The sequence below is a fragment of the Pteropus medius genome, unplaced genomic scaffold (assembly GCF_902729225.1).
Source record: "Pteropus medius unplaced genomic scaffold, Ma_sr-lr_union100, whole genome shotgun sequence".
NCBI classification, from domain to species: Eukaryota; Metazoa; Chordata; class Mammalia; order Chiroptera; family Pteropodidae; genus Pteropus; species Pteropus medius.
Genome location: NW_024342471.1, coordinates 8,592,163 through 8,617,343, shown reverse-complemented (window position 1 = coordinate 8,617,343; position 25,181 = coordinate 8,592,163). Strand labels below are relative to the sequence as shown.

Genomic DNA, 25,181 nt, shown 5'->3' with positions numbered 1-25,181 from the left:
TTGTGTTTCTGTGATTGCTAATGATGTTAAAACACCTTTTTCAGAAGTTTTGGACATTTGGACATCTTCTTTGGTGGATTGCCTGTTTAAATCTTTTGTACATTGTCAGGTTTTTTCCTTTCTTTTTTGTTTAATTGACTTATTTTTCCATTTCCTGAATATGAACACTTTATAATTTTGCAATTATTTCTCTTGTTTGGTATGGCTCACCTTTTTATTCTCTAAAAGGATTTTTTTTTTATATAAACAAGAATGCTTAATGAACAGAAGTGCTTAATTTTAATACTCTCAGTGTATTTTAATACTCTCAGTGTTTTCCTTATGATAGTGCTTTTTGTTTATTTTTTGGTTTTAGAAATTTTTGCCTACCCCCAAGATCATGAAGATATTTTATTTATTTTTTAGAAACTTTATTGTTTCACCTTTTACATTTAAATATATGCTCTACATGGAATTGATTTGGGGGTGTGGTGTGAGCTTTTCCATATAGATACCTGGTTGACCCAAAGTCTCTTCTCCCCACCCCCTGCTCCGGAGTGTCACCTTTGTCTGTTTCATGTCTATTCTGATACACTGGTCTGTCTGTTTATCCTTGTACTGATACCATATTGTCTTATTTTTCGTAACTTTACATGTGTTGATTTTGGCTATAGTATATTGAATAGGAGTAGCTTCTCCTACTTAGTTATCTTCAAGATTTCTTGGCCCTTTGCCATTTCCATATACATTTTAGAATGAGCCCATACATTTTTACAACAGAATTTTGATTGAGATTGCATTCAGTTTATTGACTACCATACATTCATTCTCTCTTTCCCTTCCTCCTTTTTCCTCTTCCCCTCTTTTTCTTTGGTTTACTTTTTCTTAATTTCTCTTGATAATGTTTTATAGTTTTCTATGTAGTGGTCTTGTATAATTTCTGTTTGATTTATTCTTTGGCATTGGACATTTTTGATGGTATTGTAAATAGTTTTTTTAAAATCGCATTCTTTTTTAATTTTTAATTTATTATTTTTAATTTTCATTTTTAAACATTTTATTTAACATTTTTATATTTTCTCCCCACTGCTCCCTCCCCTCTGGTAACCACTTGTCCATTGTCCATGAGTCTCTGTCCTGTTCATTTGTCGCTTTTAAGTTTATATCCCACATATAAGTAATATCATGTGATTTTCAGCTTTTTCTGTCAGGCTTATTTCGCTTAGAATGATTATTTCAGGGTCATCCATGTTGTTGCAGATGGCAGTATTTCATCTCTTCTTATGGCTGAGTAATATTCCATTGTGTATATGTACCACAACTTCTTTAGCCAGTCATCTATAGGACACTTCAGTTGCTTCCATGTTGTGGCCACTGTGAATAATGCTGCTATGAACATCGATGTGCAAATATCTTTTCGGATACGAGTTCAAGTTTTTAGAGTAGATACCCAGTAGAGGGATTGCTGGATCATATGGTAGATCAATTCTTAGTTTTTTGAGGAACCTCCATACTGTTTTCCATAGTGGCTGTACCAATTTGCAGTCCCACCAGCAGTATATGAGGATTCCTAGTTCTCCACCTCCTCTCCAACATTTGTTATTACTTGTCCTGTTAATTATAGCCATTCTAACAGGTGTGAGATAGTATCTCATAGTGGTTTTTTAAAATCGCATTTTCTAATTGTAGCTGTAATAGAAAAACAAGATTGGCTTTATATTGCTTTTGTATTTATATTACTCATATTTTAATATGTTATTTGTAGATTCTTTTTGATTGTATATGTATACAGTTGTCTGTGAATATCATTTCTGCAAATGAAATTTATCTTTCTAATCTTGTATCTTTGATTTTTCTTGCCCGTGTAACTATGCCACCTGTACAATGAATTCAAGTGGCATGTTCCTGATCTAAGAGGGAAAGCCTTAAACATTTCACCATTAAGTATGTTTGTTGAAGTTTTATGTAGATACTGTGATTAGTTCACTTCTTTTCTGAGTTTGTGAGTTTATTATGAACAGATGTTGAATTTTATTAAAATGCTTTTTCTGCATCAGTTGAGTTCATGTGATTTTTCTCTGTTATTAATGTGATGAATTACATTAGTAAAATTTTTAGATATTAAACCAAATCTGAATTTCTGATACAAGTTTTCATCCTTTTTATAGATTGCTAAATCTATAAAATATTAGATCCACTATTTTTTTATTAGGATTTTTTAGTTATTTTTATTTTATTTTATGTATTTTTTTAAAAAAAGTCACCTCCCATAGTTAGATTTCTTTCAATCACCACATATTTGACCCCTTTTACCCCATCTACCTCCCTACTCCCCTCTACCTCCTTATTAGAATTTTTTTCTTCCTGTTCATGAGTGAGAATGGCCTATAATTTTCCTTTAAACAGGTTTTAGTATCAGGTTTATGCTGGCCACTAGTCATGGCTTTAGTTGCATTCTATAAGTTTTAATATGTAGTATTTTTCACTATCGTTCACTTGAGAATATTTTCATGTTTCGTCTTGGTTTCTTCTTTGACCCATGCATTTTTTTAGAAGTATATTTCTTAATTTCCAAATGTGGGGGTTTTATAGTTATCTTTCTGTTACATATTTTGGGTTAGTTGCGCTGCAGTCAGAACATAGTCTGTATTTTGATTCTGTTAAATGTGTGGTCATTTGCTCTGGCTTAACAACTGATCATTTTGTAAATGTATACTCTCAAAGTACAGAGAGCAGTTACTAGATGTGCTGTAGGTGTGCAAGTTTTGTGTTCAAATCTTATATATTCTTGCTCATTTTTTATCTATATATGTCACATTCTGAGAGGAATTATAAAAATATCCCATTATAGTTGTGGATTTGCCTATTTCTCTTTTTAGCCCTGTCAATTTTTGTTTTATAGATCTTGAAACTGTTTATTAGGTACATGCAAATTTAGAACTGTTACATTGTCCCAATTGACGTCTTTATCCTTAGAAAGTATCTCTGGCTGTGCTTCTTTCCTCAAGTCTTTTAAACTGCTTTTAATACTTACATCACCTTTCTTTTGGTGCATATTTATGTTGTGTATCATTTCCCGTTCTTTTCAGTCTTTCTAAAAGATATTTCTCTGGTAAACAGCATATCATTGTCTTTTAATTGGAACATTTAGTACATTTACATTTAATGTAATCACTGACATTTTGGGATTTAAATATACCTGTTTAATACAATATTTGCTTTTAAATTTTCCACCTGTTCTCTGTTCCTTTTTGTCTTCTTTTCATTTTTCTTTTAAATGTTGCTTTTTAAAAAACAGCTTTATGGAGGTATAATTTATATACCATAAAATTGACCCATTGTAAATATACAATTTGATGCTTTTTAGCAAATTATAGTTAAGCAACCATCACCACAATTGTTTTAGAACATTTCTATCACCCTAAAAAGTTCCTTTATGCCCGTAATTTATTTTGATAACAGCTTCATTGAAATTTTATATGCTATACAAGTCAGTCATTTAAAGTGTACAAGTCAATGTTTTTTACTGTATGCATGAGTTATGCAGCTATCACCACAATGAATTTTAGAACATTTTGTCACCCCCAAAAGAAGCCTCACATCCAATTAGTAATCACTCCCCAGTTCCCCCACTATCACCTCTCAACCCTATGCAACCAATCTACTTCCTGACTTTATGGATTTGTCTATTCTGAGCATTTCATACTAATAGAATCAAACAGTATGTGGCCTTTTGTGGCTGGCCTTTTTCACTTAGCATCAGGTTCTCAAGGTTTGTCCATGTTGTAACAAGTATCAGTACTTCATTCCTTTTTATTGCCAAATAGTATTTCATTATATAGGTATATGATATTTATTCATTCATCCATTAGTAGACAGTGTTTTTCCTCACTTTTGAGTTATTAAGAATAATGCTGCTGTGAATATGTGTGTGCAAGTTTTTGCATGGACATTTGTTTTCATTTCATTTTTGTTCTCTACATGGGAGTGAGATTGCTGGGTATGTGGTAATTCTATGTTTAACTTTTTGAGAAACTGCCAAACTCTTTTTTCCAAAGTGGCTGTACCATTTTACATTCCTATCAGCAATTTACTAGGGTTCCAGTGTCTTCACACTCTCATGAACACTTATTATATTATCTGTCTTTTTAATGATAGCCATCTTAGTAGGTATGAAGTGGTATCTCATTGGATTTGATTTGCATTTTCCTTATGACTAATGTTGAGCATCTTTTCCTGTGCTTATTGGCCATCCGTTTTTGTTTTTGTTTTTTTTTGTAAAAATGTATATTCAGAGACTTTGCCCATTCTTTAAATTATTAACCCAGTGTCTATAATAAATATAGGTTTATCAGCATAGTTATTTCTCTTCATATGAGTTTTGATAGTTTGTTTCTTCAAGGAATGGTCTTTTTAATCTAGGTAATCAGATTCGTGGGCATAAATTAATTCATAATATTCCTTATCCTTTTAATGTATAAGAGATTTGTAATGAACCCTCTTATGTTTCTTTTTTAAAAAATTGTATTAAAATATACATAACAATGCATATTATATCTGGTGGTATGGTGTCTGTTATTAGTTTTGGAAAATTCTCAGCCATTTAAATTTCAAATATTTCTTCCTCTTCTGGTACTCCAGTTACACACATGATACACTCTATAATTATCTCACAATTCCTAGATATTTTGTTCTGTTTTCATTGTATTTTTCAATTTGTATTTTAGTTTGGGAAGTTTTTATAGACATATCTTCAAGATCAATGATTCTTTCCTTGGTCATGTACAGTCTACTGATGAGCCTATTATTCAAGGCATTCTTCATTTCTGTTAGTGCTTTATTTTTAGCCCATTGTTTATTTTTAAATTGGGTAATTTGTCTTTTTATTGTCAAAATGTAGGAGTTCTTCATATTGTTTGGATATTAAATCCTTATCAAACTCTTATAGGTCATTTACAAGTATTTTCTCCCATTCTTTGGTTGTCATTTCACTTTCTTGGTAGTATCCTTTAAAACAAAAATTTTTAGTGTTAAAGAAGTTTAGTCTATTTTTCCTTTGGCTGCTTATAATTTAGATGTCATATCTATAAAACCATTGTTTAAGGTTATAAAATTAATACATGTTTTCTTAGAATTTTAGCCCTTAGATTTATGTCATTTATCTATTTTGAGTTAATTTTTGTATATGGTATGAGGAAGGGAAGGGGTCCATCTTCATTCTTTTACTTATGTATACTAGTTGTCCCAGCAACATTTTTTAAAAAGACTAATAGTTTCTTTATTGAATTTTCCTGACACCATTGTCAAAAATCAGTTGGCCATAAATATCGTATATTTTTGGAGTCTCAGTCCTTTGACATTGATCTAGATGTCTACCCTTATGCCAGTCATAGTCTTTTTACAGACTTGTAATGAAATTGGAAATCAGGAAGTGTGACTTTTTTCCAACTTTGTTCTTTTTTTTCAAGGTTATTTTGGCCATCTCAAGTCCTTTATATTTCCATATGAATTTTAGGATCAGCTTGTCAGTTTCTGCAGTGAAGCTAGCTTGACTTTTGATAGGAACTACATTGAATAAATATGGGGAGTATTGCCATTTTATTAAATTAAGTCTTCCAATACATGAACATTGATGTCTTTCTATTTATGTAGGCCTTCTTTAATTTCTGATGTTTTGTAGTTTCCTTGTACAAGTCTTATATATATTTTTTGTTAAATTTATTCCCATGTTTTGTTCTTATTGGTGATATTAATAAAGGGAATTGTTTTCTTAATTTTATTTTTAGATTGTTCATTGTAGGTGTATAGAAATTCATCTGATTTTTGTATATTGATTTTGTATCCCACAATCTTGCTGAACTTGTTTATTGGCTCTAGTTTTGCATTTTCTTTTTAACCTGGATGCCTTTATTTCGTTTTCTTGCTTAATTCCTCTGGCTAGAATGTCTAGTACAGTGTTAAATAGAAGTGGTCAGAGTCAACATGGGCATCCTTGTCTTTTTCCTGATCTTAGTGGGAAAGCATTTCGACTTTCACCATTAATTATAATGATAGCTGTGGACTTTTGGTAAATACCCTTTATCAAATTGATTACATTGATTAATTTTCATATGTTGAACCAATCTTCCATTCCTGGGACACTTGGTTTTGGTGTATAACCTTTTTTTTATATGTTGCTGGAATTGGTTTGCTAGTATTTTTAAAGAGATTTTTTTGTTTGTTTTCATAAGAGATACTGGTCTGTAGTTTTCTTGTGATGTTTGTCCAGTTTTGGTATCAGGGTAATACTAGCCTCATAGAATGAGTTGGAAAGTGTTCCCTCCTCTCTAATAAGGAGTCTGCGAAGTGTATTGTTAATTTTTTGTTAAATTTTTGGTAGAATTTACCGGTGAAGCATCTGGACTTGGGCTTTTCTTTATGAGTAGTTTTCTTTATGTTTATTAAACCATAATTTGATATCTTGTTGTAGGGTCTATCAGATGTTTTAGTTTTTTCTTGAGTCAGCTTCTGTTTGTATCTTTCTAAGAATTTGTTTAAGTTACCTAATTTGTTGGCATACAGTTGTTCCTGGTACCCGTATATAAACTTTTTATTTCTGTAAGGTTGGTAGTAATGTCCTGTCTTTTATTTATGAATTTAATAATTTGAGCCATTTTGTTGGTCAATGTAAGTAAAGTTTTCACTTTTGTTGCTCTTTTCAAAGAACCAAGTTTTGATTTTGTTGATTTTTCTCTATTTTCTGTTCTCTGTATCACTTAATTTTTCAGTAATCTTCTTTTTCCTTGTGTTTGCTTTGGGTTTGATTTACTCCTTTTTTCCCTAGTTTTTCACGGCGGAAGTTGGGATAATTGATCTGAGATCACTCCTCTTTTTAAAATATAAATGTTTACAGCTATAAATTTGTTAAGTACTGCTTTTGCTAAGTCCTATAATGCCATGTTTGTTTTCTTTGTTTTCCTTTTAAGGAAAGGAAATACACTTTTCCATTGTTTTGGGGCTTGCGTTGATTTGAGCTTACTTAAATGACATGAAATTGCTAATATCCAATTAGTTTTGACCTGTAGAAATAGTAATGTCCTATGGTTCATTCTAATACAGATTACTCTCACAAACATCTCCCATTACCCCGGTATTATCTTATTTTTACAATCTAAGAAAACAAGCTCAGGAATGATCATGGGACTTGTCTAGGTTAATGAGACTGACATGTGTCAGGATAGACCTAAGACATTATTCAAGACCTTTATGTCCTGTAATAATAGTTACAGGGAGCTTTTGATCTGACTGAGACAGGTGCATGTGAAAGTGACTTACATCCAGCCCCTAATAATGGTTTGTCTTATAGTGTTAGTGGAAATTGTGTCATAATTGATTAATGTACCTGTCATGAAACTAGTGCCTGACATTCTTTGAGAGAGAGAAGGTGTACACGATAAACACAGCTTGGTACCTACTCTGAAGGAGCTTGTGGTCTATAGAAGGAGGGGAATAAATGAACCATTAATTATGATACAGTAGGATAAATGTTAGATGAGGCCCCAGAGGAGGGACACTTACTCTCTTAGAAAGGAGAGAGAGGAAGGCCAATCAAGGAAAGTGCTGTTTGGTTTGCATTTTGAAGATAGAGAAGGAGCTTCCAGGTAGAAAAGATAGGAAGAGGACATTTTAGGAAGGGTAAGAACATGTGCAGAGAGGCTTGTAGGAACATGCATTTGGAGCCTAGAGTGTGCATTGGGAAAGACAGGCGGGTAGAAAGGAAACTAGGTGATAAAATATGAAGGGTATTATGTCACAAGGCAAAGAGATGGATTTTTAGCTTATAGGCTGTTGGGGAGCTTTTGAAAGTTTCTGGAAAGAGGCCTTTTAATTATTTGTCCTGGGTGGCTTTAGGAGACAGTTGCTCTCCTTAGACATATATTCTAGTGCAGTTGTACTTCAGTATCTGCAGGGGATTGGTTCCAGGATGCCTGCAGGTACCAAAATCCATGGATGCTCAAGTTCCTTATATAAAATGGCAGAGAGCAATGCATACAGTCAGCTCTCTACATCTGAGGCTTCCCAGCCATAGTTCGAAAATACTTTTTCAATCTGTGGTTGGTTGAATCCACTGATATGAAAAACCCAGGGGTACAGAGGGCTGACTGTATATTTACTGAAAAATATCTGCATTTCGGTGGACCCACACCATTCAAACCCGTGTCATTCAAGAGTCAGTTGTAGTTCTTTCCTTACCAGTAAAATGTTTATCTTTTTTTTTTTTTTTAACTCACAGTTCACTGAGACTTTTTTGACGGAACGGGACAAGCAGTCCAAATGGAGTGGAATTCCCCAGCTGCTCCTTAAGCTGTATGCAACCAGCCACCTCCACAGTGACTTTGTTGAGTGCCAAAACATCCTCAAGGTAATTCTTTTGGGCCTTGGAGGGGCTGCATTTAGGGCCTCCAGGTAACACAAGATGTATAATTTTTTTTCTCTTTTCTTCAGTCTGCTTTTTAAAATAGCCTGTTTTTAACGTGTAAGCTGTAGAAAATTTGAAAAGAATGTTCAGAAAAAGTGCAAAGAAAATAAAAATCACCTATAAATAAAAACCCCACCACCCAGAGATAACCACCATTAAGTTCTCTATGTATGTCCTTCTGGGCTTTGTTTTGTGTCAGAGTTTGCTTAATTTGGGAGGTCAACATTGTGCCTGGGATTGAGATGACATTTTTTTTTTTGAACAGAGTTTAAAAGATCCCATGTTGCTGAAGATTCTTGGAAGTGGCCTTGGGGTTGTTGATAATTACAACTAACATAAGAAGGTTGAAGTGACTGGGCTAGATGGTTGGGAAGAGGGATGGAAAGAGTGCAGAGACATGCTAAGGCAGTTGTTTTCAAACTTGAGTATGTATTAGAATCACATAGAAGGCTTGTTAAAACACACAGTGCTGGGCCCCACACCCAGAGTTTCTGATTCAGTAGATCTGGAGTTAATCATATCTAAACTTAAGCTTGGTTGGGATGAGTCCAAATTAGAATTTAGAGTACCAACTTTAGCTGTAGATAAAACCCATGCAAGTTATATTTGGTCGTAACGAAACTTAATGATACACTGTTCTTCAGAGGTGAAGTTTTGATTATTATATCACGTAAGAAGTCATTCTGAAAAATGATAGGCTCCAAATAAGCTTAATCTTCACCTTTAAGAAGAGATGTTTTACATTCTTGATCTTCTCATAGTCTGATTAAGATAGAAATTTTTATAGTGTCTTACATCTGTTTAAAAACACTTTGCAAAGAGTTATACATTATTTGATTCCTGCAAAATCTCTGAAATATGAAGAAGGGAGAGAAAGAAGTAGAAGGAGGGAAATTAACATTTATGAGTGCTTGCTGTGTGACCATCATTTCTTTATTCATCAAGCAAATACTTATTTGAAACTTACTGTGTGCCAGGCATATTTAATTCTTATAGTAACTATGAGATGGGTGATTTTTTTAAAAAAATTAATCTAGAATATTTTGATTGTAGGTGACAGTAACTCACTAAGACTAGCAAAAAAAAACAATGTCTCACATAATTGGAAAGCACAGGTGTGAATTCAGGATCTGAGCAGAGTTAGGCCATCCATTTCTGATCTCGACATCTGTTCCTCCATGTGATCATAGATCTAGGGTGATATTTAGAGAACATTATAGAAATATCACTATAATGTGGGCCAGCCACTGAAGTGAGGGGACTGAGAGACTTTTGGCTAGGGCTGCTCCCGAGGCTGGGACTGAGGTGCTTGTTGGCAGTCCCAGCAGGACCATGTGGAAAGTGGGGAGGGGCATTCCCTTAATGAAATGGGGCTATTGCCTGAAGAAGAGAGAAGGATGTTGGGCAGGCACAATCCAAATGTTTCTGTGTTTCTTTTTTAGTTGAGAAAACCAAGACTCAACAATAACCTGCCCAAAGCCTTGTGGCTGCTATATGATGAGTCCAGATTTGTCTTATCCAAAGACCAGTGTCCATTGTACTGTGTTGCCAGCAGGAAGTACATCCTGACTTTATAGATGAGAAATATGAGATCCAGAGAAAGTAGTTCAGTCACTTATTGATTATGTGACCCTGGGAAACTTTGTGATTTTGCTTTTTGCCTGTAAAATCATTAAAACTAGACTCACTTTATTGAATGATTTTAAGGATTAAGTGGATATAAAAAAGTATAAAAGTCTAGTGCCTGGCATATAACAGGTTATCCGTAAGAGCAAGTTCTACTTTTTCTTGATGCGTGATACCTAGACCAGCAGCATCAGCATCATTTGGGAATTTGTTATAAATGCACATTCTCAGGCCCCACACCAGACCTGTGGGATCAGAAACTCTACAGGTGGGACCCAGTAGAGTCTGGGTTTTAAGAAGCCCTTCACATGACTCTGATGTTCACCAGTGTTTGAGAAAACAATGTTTGCTCCAGACTGTTGTGTTCCATTTTTCCTTACAGGTTCCTGAGGAGAGAGCATAGTGAGTAGGGTTCTGTATTCTTCCTATTCTCTCCCCTATTTCACCCAAAATAGTCTGCTTGCTTCCGTAAGCACGGACTCCAGAGCCAGACTTCCTATGTTTAAATCCTGGCTCTAGTACCACTTAACCAGCTCTTTGCATTGACAACTTCTTTTGCCTCAGTTTCCTTATCTGTAAAATTGAGATAAGTTACTGTTATCTCTCAGGGTTGTGAGGATTAAGAGGTAATACATGAAATTCTTAGAACCATGCTTAGAAACAAGCAATAAATAAATTAGCTATTACTACCATTATTACAACTTTTATTATTATATCAACTTTTCTATAAGATTATTATTTTTTTCTATTAGCTCTGTTCCATATGAACAAAGGATTCTGTGGTCCCCCAAATTTGAGAACCACTACCCTATACTGACTGTGTTAAATACCTGCTATGGGACCTATGTCATGGGACCAGTGGAAACTGCAAAGGCTGTTCCAGTCTTATCTTCAAGGAACATTTAATCTAGGAAAGAAATAACATAGGTTTGTAAAGAGGTACAGAGTAAAAGTGCTAAATGCCACAAATGAATTACAGATTGCTTTGGGGGTTCAGAGGTGCATCATATTGCTTCTGGCTGAGGAGAAGCAGAAGACGTCCTGAAGGAAATGACATTTGAGCAATGTTTTGGTTACCTATTGCTGCAGAACCAGCTACCCCAAAAGTTAGTAGCTCGAAATAATAATTACCATTTATCTCTAACAATTCTTTGGGTTGATTGAGTGGTTCTTTTGTTTCATGTTGTGTTTGATGGGGTACTGAATCATCTGGGAGGTCCAAAATGGCTTCACTCACATGGCTAGTAGATTGGTTCTGACTGTCAGCTAAGGATGTCAGTCCTGGCCTCAGTTCTCTTCATGGCCTTGCTGGGTGTCTATGTCAGACTTCTCACAGCGTGGCGATTGAGTTCCAAGGTGGCAAAAGCCAACTCTGCCAGTCTTTCCTAAGACTTAGGCCGGAACTGGCACAATGTCACTTCTGCCGCATACTGTTGTTGAAGTGAGCCACACCAGCCCAGATTCAGTGTGAGAGAAGATTCTATAAGGGCCTGAATACCAGGAAGTGTGGTTCATTGGGGGCTATCTTTGTGCTCATGGGGATTTAAGTTGTGACTGAAATGCAAACTGATGCTTGGTGTCTCATTTGTGTTAAATATGAAAACTGAATAACTGTATACATATTTTTAAACTAGGAAATTTCTCCTCTACTCTCCATGGAGGCTATGGCATTTGTTACTGAAGAGAGGAAACTTACCCAAGAAACCACTTATCCAAATACATATATTTTTGACTTGTTCGGAGGTGTTGATGTAAGTAGTTGTTTATTATTACTACTACTTAATGGTTTGAGAATTTAACTCTTGAAATGGGAGACAGGAAACATTCCAGAATTTATAGCAAACATTTGAGAATTTTAATCTTTAAAAGCTCAGTGGCACTCGTGTTGAAACAGCATAGCTTTTACTTTAGAAGAATTGATTTATCTAAATTGATAATATAGCCACTTTTTTTTTTAAGGCACAAAGCAAAAGGTATGTCTCCATTTCCCTGATGTCCTCTCTTCAGAGGCAGCTGTGATCACTGGTTTCATCTGTGTCCCTGTGTGTGTGTGTGTGTGTGTGTGTGTGTGTGTGTGTGTGTAAATCACCCCGCACCATATTTTTTCTCACATAGAGATGGCGTATCATCTATATAGGTACACTGCTTTGTATCTTTTTTTCATGTAATTCTCTAACTTGGGGATAGTTTTATATGAGTACATGTAAATCTGCCTCATTATTTTAAACAGCTCTATATTAGTCCCCAGTTAATTGTACCATAACTTATTTATCCAGGCCTCAGTTGATGAAGAGTTTTCTCACATCTTTTCCATTACAAACAGGATTACAGTAAAGGTTTTTATAAATACTTTTGTGTACATGTAAGTATATACCTTTGGGATCAAAGCATATGTGTCTTTTATTGTTTATAAACTTGTCAGTATACATACCTAAGAGATTTAGCAACTTACATCCCCAGGAACAAAGTAGAAGAGTGTCTTTTTACTTACACCATCACCAACACAGTGTCTGTGTGTGTGTCTTTAATGGACTTTGTTATTGAAGTATAACTTGCATCCAGAAAAGTACACCAATAAGTACCACAAAATAAGTTTACCTTTGTCACTACCATTCAGTACACAATAGAACATTACCAGCACCCAGTAGCCTCCTTCACCAAACATTGTATTTTAAGTATTTTAAATATTTACTAAGCAGATATGAGAAAAATGGTATTTCTTCATAGTTTTTTAAACAACTTGAGATATGTTTCACATACTATATAGTTTACCCATTTAAAAGTGTACAGTTCAGTGGTTTTCAGTGTCTCCATAGATACGTGCAACCATTACCACACTCAATTTTAGAACATTTTTATCACCCCTAAAAGAAACTCCATATGTTTTCGCTGTTACTCCCCTACTCCTCCAATTCCCATCCCTGTCATAGGCAACTATTACTTTACTTTCTGTCTCTATAGATGTATCTGTTCTGGACATTTCATATGAATGGAATTATGTAATACGTTGGCATTTGTTACTGACTTTTCACTTAGCTTAATGTTTTCAATATTCATCCACGTTGTAGCATGTATCGTTCCTTTTTATGGTTGAATAATAGTCCATGGTATGGATATATCACATTTTGTTTATCCATTCTTCATTGGGTGGACATTTGGGCTGTTTCTACCTTTCAGCTATTACAAATAATGCTGCTGTTAACATTTGTATACAAAGTTCTGTATGGACATAGATTTTCATTAGTTTTGGGTGTATACCTAGAAATTAGGTTTACTGGGTCATATTGTAACTCTTATGTTTAATCCTTTGAGGAACCATCAGACTGTTTTCCAAAGCACCTTCCCCACCAGCAGTATATGAGGGTTCCAGTTTTTCCATAACCTTATCAATATTTGATATTATCTGCGTTTTTATTGTAGCCATCCTAGTGGGTATGAAGTGGTATCTCATTGTGGTTTTGATTTGCATTGGCTAACGGTGTTCAGCATCTTTTTATGTGCTTACAGGTCATTTGTATATCCTCCTTGAGAAAATGTGTATCTTTTCCCATATTTTAAATTGGGTTGTCTTTTTATTGAGTTCTAAGAGTACTTTATGTATCCTCTTCATAGTTTTTAAAATTTGCATTCTTCTATGAGTGAGATTGAATATCTTTATGTGTGTTTATAAGTTGTTTCTTTTCTGCCAATTGTCTGTTAGTGGCTTTTATATTTTCTGTTTTGTTATTAGGCTTTTTTCTTACTGATTTTCTATCTTAGTTTTTTCAGAATGTGATAACAAATGTTACTGACTAGGTAGCTTATGAACAACAGAAATTTATTTCTCACAGTTCCGGAGGCTGGGAAGTCCAGGACCATGGCACTGGCAGGTTTGGTGTCTGATAAAGGCCCTCTTCCAGGTCGTAGACTACCAGCTTTTTTCCTGTGTCCTCACATGGGAAGGGGCTAGGGATCTCTCCGGAGCCTCTTTTATAAGGGTATAATCTTACTAGTGAAAGCTTTGCCCTCATGATCTAATCACCCCCAAAGTCTCCGCCTCCTAATGCCATCACATTAGCATTAGGATTTAACATATGAATCTTGGGAGGACACAGACATTCAGACGATAGCAATTTGTAGATACTCTTAATTTTTTAAGGTCCTGGTTGGATAATTGAAGTTTGACTTCGTTCATGGTACTTTTAAATGTAGAAAGGTTTACTTTTTAGGTTTTCAGATGGATCAGTCTTTTTCTTTATGGCTTCAGAATTTTGTTTCTTGTTTTTCCCACTGTTGGATTATAAATTATGTCTAAATTTCTTTCTAATATTTTAAAGTTTTTATCATATATGTTTAAATTTTTGCACCATTCCAAATTTATTTTGCTGTAATGAGTGAGGTACTGGGATCCTACCTTTTCCCTTAGATATCTCTCTTTACCCCCATCACTAGGATGGAGCATGAGGGAAGCTTTCTGTGTTCTGTGGTTATTCTGTGTCTTGATTTGGGTGGTTATGGTACAGGAACGATGTTGACTTTGTAAAAACTGGAGCTGTGCACTTTAAATTTATACTCTTTGCTGTATCATATTTCGATTTTTAAAAAGTTTTTTTCCTTAGAGATGCCATTTTCTACATAAGATTGAATGTTAAACATTTGCATACATCAATATTCCCTTCCTCAGCATTCCAAGTGGCCCTATACCATTTACTTACTAGCCAGCTCAAGGAAATCATTCATCAAGGAATTTACTTAATAGAAACCAGTGTATTTATGGGAGGAAAAAGAATAATGTTGGTCTCTAGCCTGATGTCTATTTTTAGTGAAAATCATGGCTTCGTATAGCAGCAGATGCTTATCCCATCTTAGGACTTCTTTGAATCAATGGTTCTTGATTTTGTGGGTTTTTTCTCTCCTGCTTTGAGTTAGATCAGCTTCTCTAGGACTCTCAGTCTGTTCATAAATATGGGCTTTAGTTGGGTGCATTTTCTTGCTGAACTCCCTCTGTTAGATCTTGTTGGTTTATAGTGTTCAAGTCTTCTGTTTCTTTGCTATTGCTTAGTTGTCCATTATTGAAAGTGGAGTATTGAAATGTTCAACTGTTATTTTTGAATTGTCTGTTTCCTTCATTTCTGTCAGCTTTTGCTTCATTTATTTTGAGATTCTGTTAAGTGCATCTTTATCTTCCTGATAGATTGACCTTTTTATCTTTGTAAATTGTCCTTCTTTGTATCAACATTTTTAAATGCATGCTTATTGCAAACAGTTTAAGCAAAATTATGTGTTGTATATAAAGTATGTAAAATGAAAAATGAATGGATATCACCCCAATCCCCTGTAGAAATCAGTATTAGCAATTTATGGTGGGGTTTTTTTTTTATAAACTTACGTTTATAAGAGAACATAAATGTTCTTTAAGCAAAAGAAGAATCATAGTAGTGATAATATTCTCAGCTTTTGAAAGATTAAAGACTCATTGGATCCCAGAGAATACTTAATCCAATATGCACTTTTTTTTTTTTTTAAAAAAGAAAACTGTGGCCATAGAGTGGCATTGACTTGTCCAGGTTTACATGGGGAATAGGTTACTGAGCTGGGACTGGAACCTAGGTTTTCTGTCTCTTGGTATAGTACTCATTCCCCTGAACCTCACTGCCTTCTGCCTTTGTTGGGAACAAGATTGTCTTGTAATCTTTTGACAGGTATTTGGGCCATGAGTTGTCATGGCAAAGATTGTTTTTTGAGTTGTGCTTTGAATTAATTCTGAGGGTTTTATCCAATTTTTTTTTTTATAGCTCCTTGTAGAAATTCTTATGAGGCCTACAATCTCTATCCGAGGACAGAAACTGAAAAGTAAGTATACTTGTCAGCCACTTCTTCATTTCCCAAACTGTTGATATGGTGGTTTCCAAGAGATTCTCTTCTTTCCCTTCCTAACTCTTAACAACAAGGACATGCCTTAAATTCAGCTGCAGGACATTCTTTCCACCCCCAAATAAGCAGGTCTGTTTATTCATTTTATACTCGGTAGAAATACAGATCTGGAGTTTTAAAAGGAAAAAACGTGAAAACCACTGGGCTAAATGAATTGCATCTTTGTACTTTTTAATAGTCCTTGTGTCCAGCTTTTATGTTTTCTTTGGAAATTCTTATTTCTCACATATAGTTAATTGAGGGAGTAATCAGTAACCTGGTAAGATCACTTTATTGCTTGTTTTATTTTAAAAACAACTTTTTTTGTTGTTGTTATAAAGGTGGCATATGCTTTTTTGTAAAAAGTTCAGTCATTACCGGAGTGCACATGGTAAAAAGTAAAAGTGTTTTGGTAGTGCGTTATTTCTTAAGCTGGGTAGTGGGTATATGGGTATTATCCTGTTATTCTTCTTATAACTTAAACATGTTACAAATATTCTTTTTAGGTATTCAATATTTAATTAAAAAAAAAAGAGTAAGTGCACCTTACTTGCATTAAAAGCCAGAGATCACTCATCATTTGATGAATGCCCTTCTACAAACATCACAAATATATTTTTAACTAAAAGAAAATTTTTTTCCCGAACAGCATGACTATATAAGACTTAATTTGTATGTACAGTAGTGGTTAAGAGGATTCATATTCATCTTTAACGTTTTAGCTTTTCTTTCTGTCTAAATTGGTTCTTCTGTTCTCTGCCTTATAACAAGTAGCATCTTGTAATTACTTGTTGATGTACTTATTTATTCTCTCCTTCTCCTGCTATATTTGTAAGTTCCATGAAGCATGAGACTTTGTCTTTTTTTTCTAACTACTGTATATTCTATTTCTACTCTAGAATAGGTGCTGAATAGTTATTTGATAAATGAGTGGATTCCAATTTCCTTAAAAAATTAAAGGTGTGGAAATACTGAAATATACTGGTCTGGTATTCCAACCTGCTTTGAAGTCATAAAAATAAATAAACAAACCAGAATTCCCCAGTAGATTGAAAGGTAGTGATGAGGGATACAGGATACCTGCATTATCACAAAATTATATCAGATAACCCATCTGGTCAAGCTGGCTTGGCAGGGGCGCCCATTGGGATCTCAAGGGAGGCTAGCATTTGTAGAGGTGATAGCAGCATAGGAATAAGTGAAAACAGTTTTTAAAAATAAAATTAATGCCAAACAAAAACACTCTGTCCATGGTTCATACTTAGTTTTATCATCTCCTAGTGTGGAGGTTATGAAAATTTGGTTTCCTTTTGTACTACTCTCCTGTTCCTGCTCACAGAAAAGTAGCTAGTTCTTTATTGGACTTTGTAGGTCAGGCAAATAAAGCCATTTCCCTAACATAAACAACAACAACAACAACAAACTATTAGGTGAGACTGTAGTAAAATGATGTCCTTGCTTGCTGCTAGTAGAACTTACAGTGGAAATTTATAACAAGAATCATCAAAATTTTTATACTTTGGATTCTAGTAGTTCTGCTTTTGGAAATCTATCTTGAGGAACCAGTTTAACATAAGCCTAAAAAGGCTATACATGTAAAGTTATTTTTAACCTATTTAAATAGCGAAAAAAAAAAAACCCTAAAACAAACAAAAACCTGAGATGTATCCTAAGCAAGCCACAAAGGGAACATGTCGTATTTTAAATTATGATACCACAATAGGTTGAAATTATGAAGGCAGTGGAGCATAATAAAAAAATGGCTATTGTATCGAACTAAAAGCAGTCTACAAATTGGTTTGTAGGTTCTGATGAACACCATGAAAATCTTTGTTAAGTAAGGACTGGAAGGAGATATATTAACAGGAAAATAATCATCTTGGAGGGGATTATGAGGAACAGTTTTTATTTTCAAAAGATTTAATGCTGTTACACTATCTTTTCATTGAGAAAAATAACAAGTTACTCCCCTTTTGCTTTCAGTAAGTGATGAAATGTCTAAGGACTGTTTGAGCATCCTGTATAATACCTGTGTCTGTGTAAGTACCACTGCCTTTGGGACTACATTTATCTCACTACACCTGCAGTGCTTGAGAAGGGAAGATTTGAGTGAGGGTGGTAGACATGAGAGCTGTCCTTAGACATTAGGGGAATTGGCTTATTTTATGTGTGCTTGAGAACCAGAACCAACAAATAGTGATTATGGGGAGGCAGAGTTTCATAGTACGACTGACCCTTGAACAACACCTGTATATGAGTGGGCCGGCTGTATTCTCAGTTTACAGTTGGGAATCTGCTGCTGCAAAGGACTGACGGTAGTTATAGTTGGATTTTTGAGTGTACATAAGCCTTGTGTTGTTTAAGGGTCAGCTGTAATTGTTAAGAGCCAGGCTTACTTCAGCAAATACTGAACTCCTTAAGCCCTGGAGGTGTCCAAGCAGATAAGCTACCTGTCAAAGGAATACAAGCATGGGAAGAGTGTCTGTAATCTTTAAGATTCCTTTTAACATCATCATGCCTATTCCTTCATTATTCCTTGTTAGAAAACAAGAACCAGAAGCCCGACCCATATATTGTTCAGGATACTCAGGTTGACCACTGAGTGAGAGAGAATAGTGAATAAAGGAAGCAATTTGATTGAAAGAAAAGAGCATAATACTTAGTGATAGAACTTGATTTTGAGTTCTGGCCCTTGGCTTAGTGCTCATTAGTTCACCTCCTCGAGCTTTAGGTTTTTTTTGTTTTTTTTTTTTTAATCAGAGTACAGTTAGTAATCATACTAACATCATAGGATTGTTATGAGGACTAAATGAGATAATAGACGTAAAAGTCTTTGTGAAGCAATATACAAATGTTAGTTTTTATAAGACACGGTACCTGTCTTTTATCTTTTGCCTCATTCAAAAAAAAGATTTCAAGCATTTTATAAGAGTGAAGTATGTAAAATCTATCAAGATCATAAATTTAGAAGTAGATAAGAATGAAAAGGCTAAAACAAGGTGAGAGTATAATATACATCCAGGAATTGGGCTGTTATAAAAATGTAGACCATAAAATCATCTGTATTACGGACAGGGGACAAATTTGTGTTTAAGCTTCTAAGCAACCAATGCAAGTACGGAAATATGTTTTAACACACAACTCAGGATCTGTAACAGTACTGTGCACTAGAAATATAATGCGAGCCACTTAGGTTACTTTAAATTTCCTTGTAGCCACTTTTTTTTTTAGAAAGTAAAAAGTAGAAAGAGGTAAAATTAATTTTAATGAGTTTAAAGTTAAAAATAAACGTAAAGATATTTGCATTTTTTTTATATTGACCTTTCAAAATCTAGTGCGTGTTTTATATTTAAAACACATCTTAGTTCACACTAGCCACATTTCAAGTGCTTAATAGCCACATGTAGCTAGTGACGCAAATAGGCACAGACAGATCTATACGATAAAAATAAACTAATTGTTTAGGAAATGCACAATTATTTTTGCAACTAAGGCCAGTAAGAAATTGTTCTAATTTTTTTTTAAAAAGCTATATGATGTAATTGACTTTATCACTGGCTTTTGGAGTTGCAAATACCAGTACCTCCAGGGATTGGGCAGAAAACAGGAAATGTTTTTTAAGTTGCTCGTTTTGAAGCGGGGACTTAGTAAATTGTAACTAATCTAGAGTAAGCATGTCTTGCCTTAAAGACATTTACATTCAAAATTTTATAAGACTGCTGGCCAAATAAAACTTGGCCTACTGTATACTAGTTCGTAGCTCCTGATTTGGATACTAGGCAGATATTAGGTCAAGAACCTGTGATGATGACTGTGAAAAACCCCCTCCCCAGAAAAATACGTTTGCACACAATGTTCTGTATATAGTCTTAGAGATTTAAGACCTCAGCCAAGAATTCTTGATATAAAATGGGATTGTGTTTCCAGTGGAAGGTATACCTTGCTCCTTATATTTTATATTTATCATCTGTTCTGCCTTTTCTCTCCTCCCATGTGATAGACGGAAGGAGTTACAAAGCGTTTGGCAGAAAAGAATGACTTTGTGATCTTCCTTTTTACATTGATGACGAGTAAGAAGACATTCTTACAAACAGCAACCCTCATTGAAGATATTTTGGGTGTTAAAAAGGTGAGCTATGTCCTCTAGCAGGTGGGTAACCAGTTGGGGAGGGTGTCTCAGATGATTCAATTCTAACTTAAAGTAGAATTATTTTTAAACAAAAATTTTTCCATACTCCTAGTGTTAAATTATTTTTTTGTGTTATTTAAATATATTTAAGTAAAAACTAGGTTATACTTCTTAGACTAATGGATCTTATATGACTATAAAACCTAAACAGATATACCAATTGAAATCAAAACTATTTATAAAACTCAGAAGTTCAGATTGACTTCATGAATGTAATGTGATGGTTAATGTTATTTTGCCAAAATCAAATTGCCATGAATTATTATAATTCATGAATTATTATAATGCAGGACCTTTTTAGCATATCTGTTGCTGTATCCTATGTGATGACTTCATTCTTTTACCACTCTTTATGTTTCAACAGCTGTGAAACCTTTATTTATTAGGATATATTTCCCTTGGTGGTGATGTTTGACTTTCACTTATTAAATTCACCTCTTTTTCCCCCCTAGTCATCATCAATTAAAGTTAATTGACACCAACAGAAGAGACACATATCTGTGTGCTGATGATCCAGAATATGTTTTATTTATTTATTTTTTAAAGCTATGATTGAAATGAACACACTAAATTAAAAATTTATCATTGAGAACTCACAGACCCTAAAAACATATCAACAGACCTCTGTGAGAATCCCTGTATTAGATTTTTGGTGTAATGATTTTTAGGTCCTAGAGCTTACTTCCCCCGTCCTTGTCCCATACCTCCATGTTGGTTGCAGGTTTGGCAGATTTCTTTTTCTTACTACTGAGAAGGCAGAAGCAGCCTCTTAAGATTTGCTGTTGCTGGGAAAAAGGGTGCCCACATGCATTGTGGTGACCCCTCCAGCTTTCATTTTTGTCTTTTGGTTGCACTTTCCCTGGGCTCTGTTTGTCGCTGCCCTGGCAGAAGATGTGTATAAGTGGCCCATTGTCTGTTGGAACTCATTGGAAATGTGTGCAGGTCTCAGACAGATCCTTTGTACTCTTTAATAAAAAGGCTTTCTTATTTTTCCAATAATGTGTGCTCCAGCCAGTGTGAGAAGGAGCTCCCAGAGTGGAAACACCAGACTCCCTGGCAGTATCAGCATAGGAGCCTAGGATTGCTTCTTATGTGTTGCCAAAAATGGTGATGAGTTCTGCCAGACATTATGGGTACCTTGGTGCAGTTGGAAAGGGGAATAGACACCATAACGAAGGAACCCAAGCCACAAACTGGGGAAAGGTGTTCGCAACCCATGCAACTAGCAAAGGATTGGTATTCAGAATTTACAAGAATTCTTACAAATTGGCAAGAAAAAGAAAGATAGACCAGTAGAAAAATGGGGAGTGATATGAACAAGCATTTCACGGAAGAGAAACAGATGGTCAATAAATAGAAGACCACAGTGAGAAAGGACATTTGGCGAGAATATATCATTGGTAGCACTACTATAACTGATGACATTTATTTGCATTAGCAGAATACATTTACCTTTCTTTTGTTTTCTGCTTGAACGTGTGCATACCGTGTGACCCAGCGCCTAGGTATACTCTGAGGGCCATGGTATCAATAGTGTGGCTCAGGTCACCTATAACTTATGTCTAGGCACACTTGTGTGGAAGCTCAATCGCAGAACAGTGATTCTTAGAAATGAAAACAATAAATTGAAGCCAAGAGGTTGCGAAATCAATTCAGTGAGTCTGCTAGCCAAATAGGAAAGATCAAAGTATATAATGTAAGGTGTATTTATACAACTATTTATACATTCACATATATGAATTTACTGGGCTGTTATAGAGATTTTCTTATTTTGGGGCATTATCAGAATGGTTTGGAAGCCACTGCCCCAGAAAAAAACTGCACATGTGCATCAAGAAACACAGAGTAAAAAACTGAAACCAAGTCTACGATCTATCAACAGGAGAATGGATAAATGTACTCTAGTTACACAGTGGAATGCAGACGTACCTCAGAGATACCGCGGGTTCTGTTTCAGACCAGTGCCATAAAGCGAGTATCACAATAAAACAAGTCATAATCTTTTTTGCTGGTGGAGGGTCTTGCCTTCAATTTGTTAAAAATGCAGTATCTGAAGTGCAGTACAATGAAGTGTGCCTATATTATGCGGTGGTAGAAATGAATGAATGGTTTCTATTGGCAACAGCATAGCTGAATCATAGAAATTATTGCTAGAAGTCAGTTGCAGAATACTGTATATATATCATTTTTGTAAAGCTCCAAATTAAGCATGCAAATCATATACATGAAAACTTTTTTAAAGGCAAAGCAGTAATAAAATTTAGGATAGGGTTACCTTTGGCAGGCACAGAGATGTGATAGTAAACACATGCACCTGTTTACTTCGTTATCCTTCATAATACATGTTGTATATATCAAATATTAAATAAAAATTAAAATATAGTTGACCTTTGAACAACAACACGGATTTGAACTGTACAGGTCCACTTATACACAGATTTTTAATTAAAAATTTTTTTTTTTCTTAAAATCTGCAGATGTCATGAATTACATGAACTTTTCTCATTTTGAAGCATCCTTATATTCCTCAGATACTACCTGCTACCCTTCCTCCACTAATTTACTTAACTTCTACTGGATTGGGTATTTCTCTAACAGAATACTGTAACCGAACAACAAAAAGTATTTCTTAAAACTCAATACACTCAATACTCATTCATGATAAAAGCTAGGAATAGGAGGAAAATGCCTTAATTACATATAGGATATCTGTTAAAACTTACAGCAAACATCAAACTTAATGTTAAACTTTGGTAATACTTCTATAAAGTCAAGAAAAAGGCAAGAAGGCTTGTCACTCAAAATGTTCATTGCAACATTGTTTAATAGTGAAAAATTGTAGTTCACCTGAACATATATTTAAAGAATGAGTAAATTGTAGAATAAAACAGTGAAAAATGAATCAATGAGAGCTACTTCTATCAGTGTATTTAAGTATCACTAACTGAAAAGTTAGGTAGTATATGATAAAATTCACACTGCATGCAGAACAATACCATATACTTTTATGGAAATATTCATAAATATAAAAATATGTATGAATAATAACATTAAGTACAAAATAATGATTACTTTTGGAGAGAGAGAAGAGAATGCAGCTGAGTGGGGAAATGGGCCTTCAGCTATATTTGAAATTCTTTCTTAAAAAATAAAATATATGTAGCAAGAATGGCAGTTTATGATTGATAAAACTTGAGTGGTATTTTTTTTTTAATAGGCAAAATGAGCCACACGAGCAAATCTTCAGACCAGTCTTATGAGGTAGGTTAGTTCCATTTGACAGGTGAACAAACTAACTTAAATTTCTATACCTAAGGTCTCACAGCTGCAAATTGCAGAGCTGGGATTGGAACCTAAGTGGTCTAACTACCAAGCCCCATTCTTCAGGGAATGCAAAAGAAGAGCACATCCAATTTTGAATGAACTGAGTCTGGGGACTGTTTTATTTGTCTTCTGTAGGAAATGATCCGACTAGATGAAGTCCCCAATCTGAGTTCCTTAGTATCCAATTTCGATCAGCAGCAGCTTGCTAATTTCTGCCGGATTCTGGCTGTCACCATTTCAGAGATGGATACAGGGAATGATGACAAGCACACACTTCTTGCCAAAAATGCTCAGCAGAAGAAGAACTTGAGCTTGGGGCCTTCTGCAGCTGAAATCAACCAAGGTAAAATTTATACTCTCAGAATTTTAAAATTTTAGTTCTGAGACCCCTTCCTAAATCATTAGCTCTTTCAATATCTCTAGAGATTAATCCATGTGAGGGTTCCTAGAGTCTACTTAGAGTATGTAAAATTTGTATGTATGTAAAATTTGTATGTATTTGTTAATTATTTTGGGGGCTAAATCCATAGCTTTCATTAGAAGCTCAAAAAAGTTAAGAGTCATTGTTTATCAGAGTTACAAATACCTGTACGTTTCAATTCATTAAACCTCCCTGGGCCTTCATCCTATACATTGTATACACAAACAAGGTTATTCATTGCAACATTGTAGTAACAAAAGACTAGAAACCACCTAAATGTTCATGGACAAGAGACTGCTTAATTTATAGAATATATAATGAAAACTTGTATAGCTTTTAAGAAAAAACGAAGGTGATCTCTGTGTATCTACTGATACAGAAAAATCTCCAAGGTATAGTAATGGTAAAAAGGAAAATGCAGAACTGTGTATATGATACACTTTTTTGTATTAAGGCAGAGATGAGGAATAAGACCAGATATATTTGCTCATATACAGTATGCATAAAAAATAGTATATTCAAGAAAACTTATGTGAGCCACCTGTTAGGGATGGCTGGTAACTGGGTAGGTGACATTAGCAGTAGAAGTGGGACTTCTTGGTGTATTATTTTATACATTGTTTGATGTTAGAACCACATGGGTATATTAGTTATTTAAATTTTTAAAATACTGTTCTAACCCATCTTTCTCACCTATTGCTTTTTGGTAGCAAAATAACTCTGTGCTATTGATAAAGTATTCTGGCCTAAGCAGATTTGGGGGAAGTTAGACATATATCTTTTTGGTCTTAAGAGTATAGATGTTTCATATTTGAACTAAAACATTTATGTGCCTTACAAGCTATTTCTTGAACATTAACAGGCTAGAAATATTGTCTATGCAAAAACATCACTGTGTACATTAAGGTTAACCAAATAACTAAGATGAAATAATAAAGATTTATCATTAAAAAGCAGCAACCCTAATGATGCTTTGACAACGATACTGTTTCTAAAGTCCAGTTGACTGGATGTGTGCATTCCGAGGCTGAGCTCTGCAGAATTGCTGCATGCTACCCAGCAGCCTTCCTTCTGAATACTGACTATGAGTCCTCTGTTAACTCTGTTAACAATGTAATTTCAGTTATGAACACCAGATGGTCATAACTGTACTAGTAGGTTATTAGGGAATATAATTTTACACATTTTAGTCATATGTTAAAACAGAAGTATGTGAACTCTGTGGATCCCAAGTTTGCGGTTCTCCCGTCAGGGCTTGTTTTTCTCTTCTGAGTCCATAGATCCAAGGCCTT

At 34.7% G+C, this 25,181-nt stretch overlaps 1 protein-coding gene across 4 annotated transcripts in view; it reads left to right on the top strand.

Moving 5' to 3' along the window:
• TRPC4AP (transient receptor potential cation channel subfamily C member 4 associated protein) overlaps positions 1-25,181 on the top strand; it is a 59,555-nt gene that overhangs the window by 8,779 nt on the left and 25,595 nt on the right. For 3 of the 4 annotated variants that reach the window (XM_039864141.1, XM_039864142.1, XM_039864144.1), the window contains exons 2-7: positions 8,252-8,380; positions 11,698-11,814; positions 15,838-15,895; positions 17,939-17,994; positions 19,956-20,084; positions 23,604-23,811. In XM_039864141.1, the coding sequence (XP_039720075.1) occupies positions 8,252-8,380; positions 11,698-11,814; positions 15,838-15,895; positions 17,939-17,994; positions 19,956-20,084; positions 23,604-23,811 (697 nt within the window). Of the gene's footprint in view, positions 1-8,251; positions 8,381-11,042; positions 11,170-11,697; positions 11,815-15,837; positions 15,896-17,938; positions 17,995-19,955; positions 20,085-23,603; positions 23,812-25,181 lie in introns of all 4 variants that reach the window. The other variant, XM_039864143.1, reaches the window with a different exon arrangement.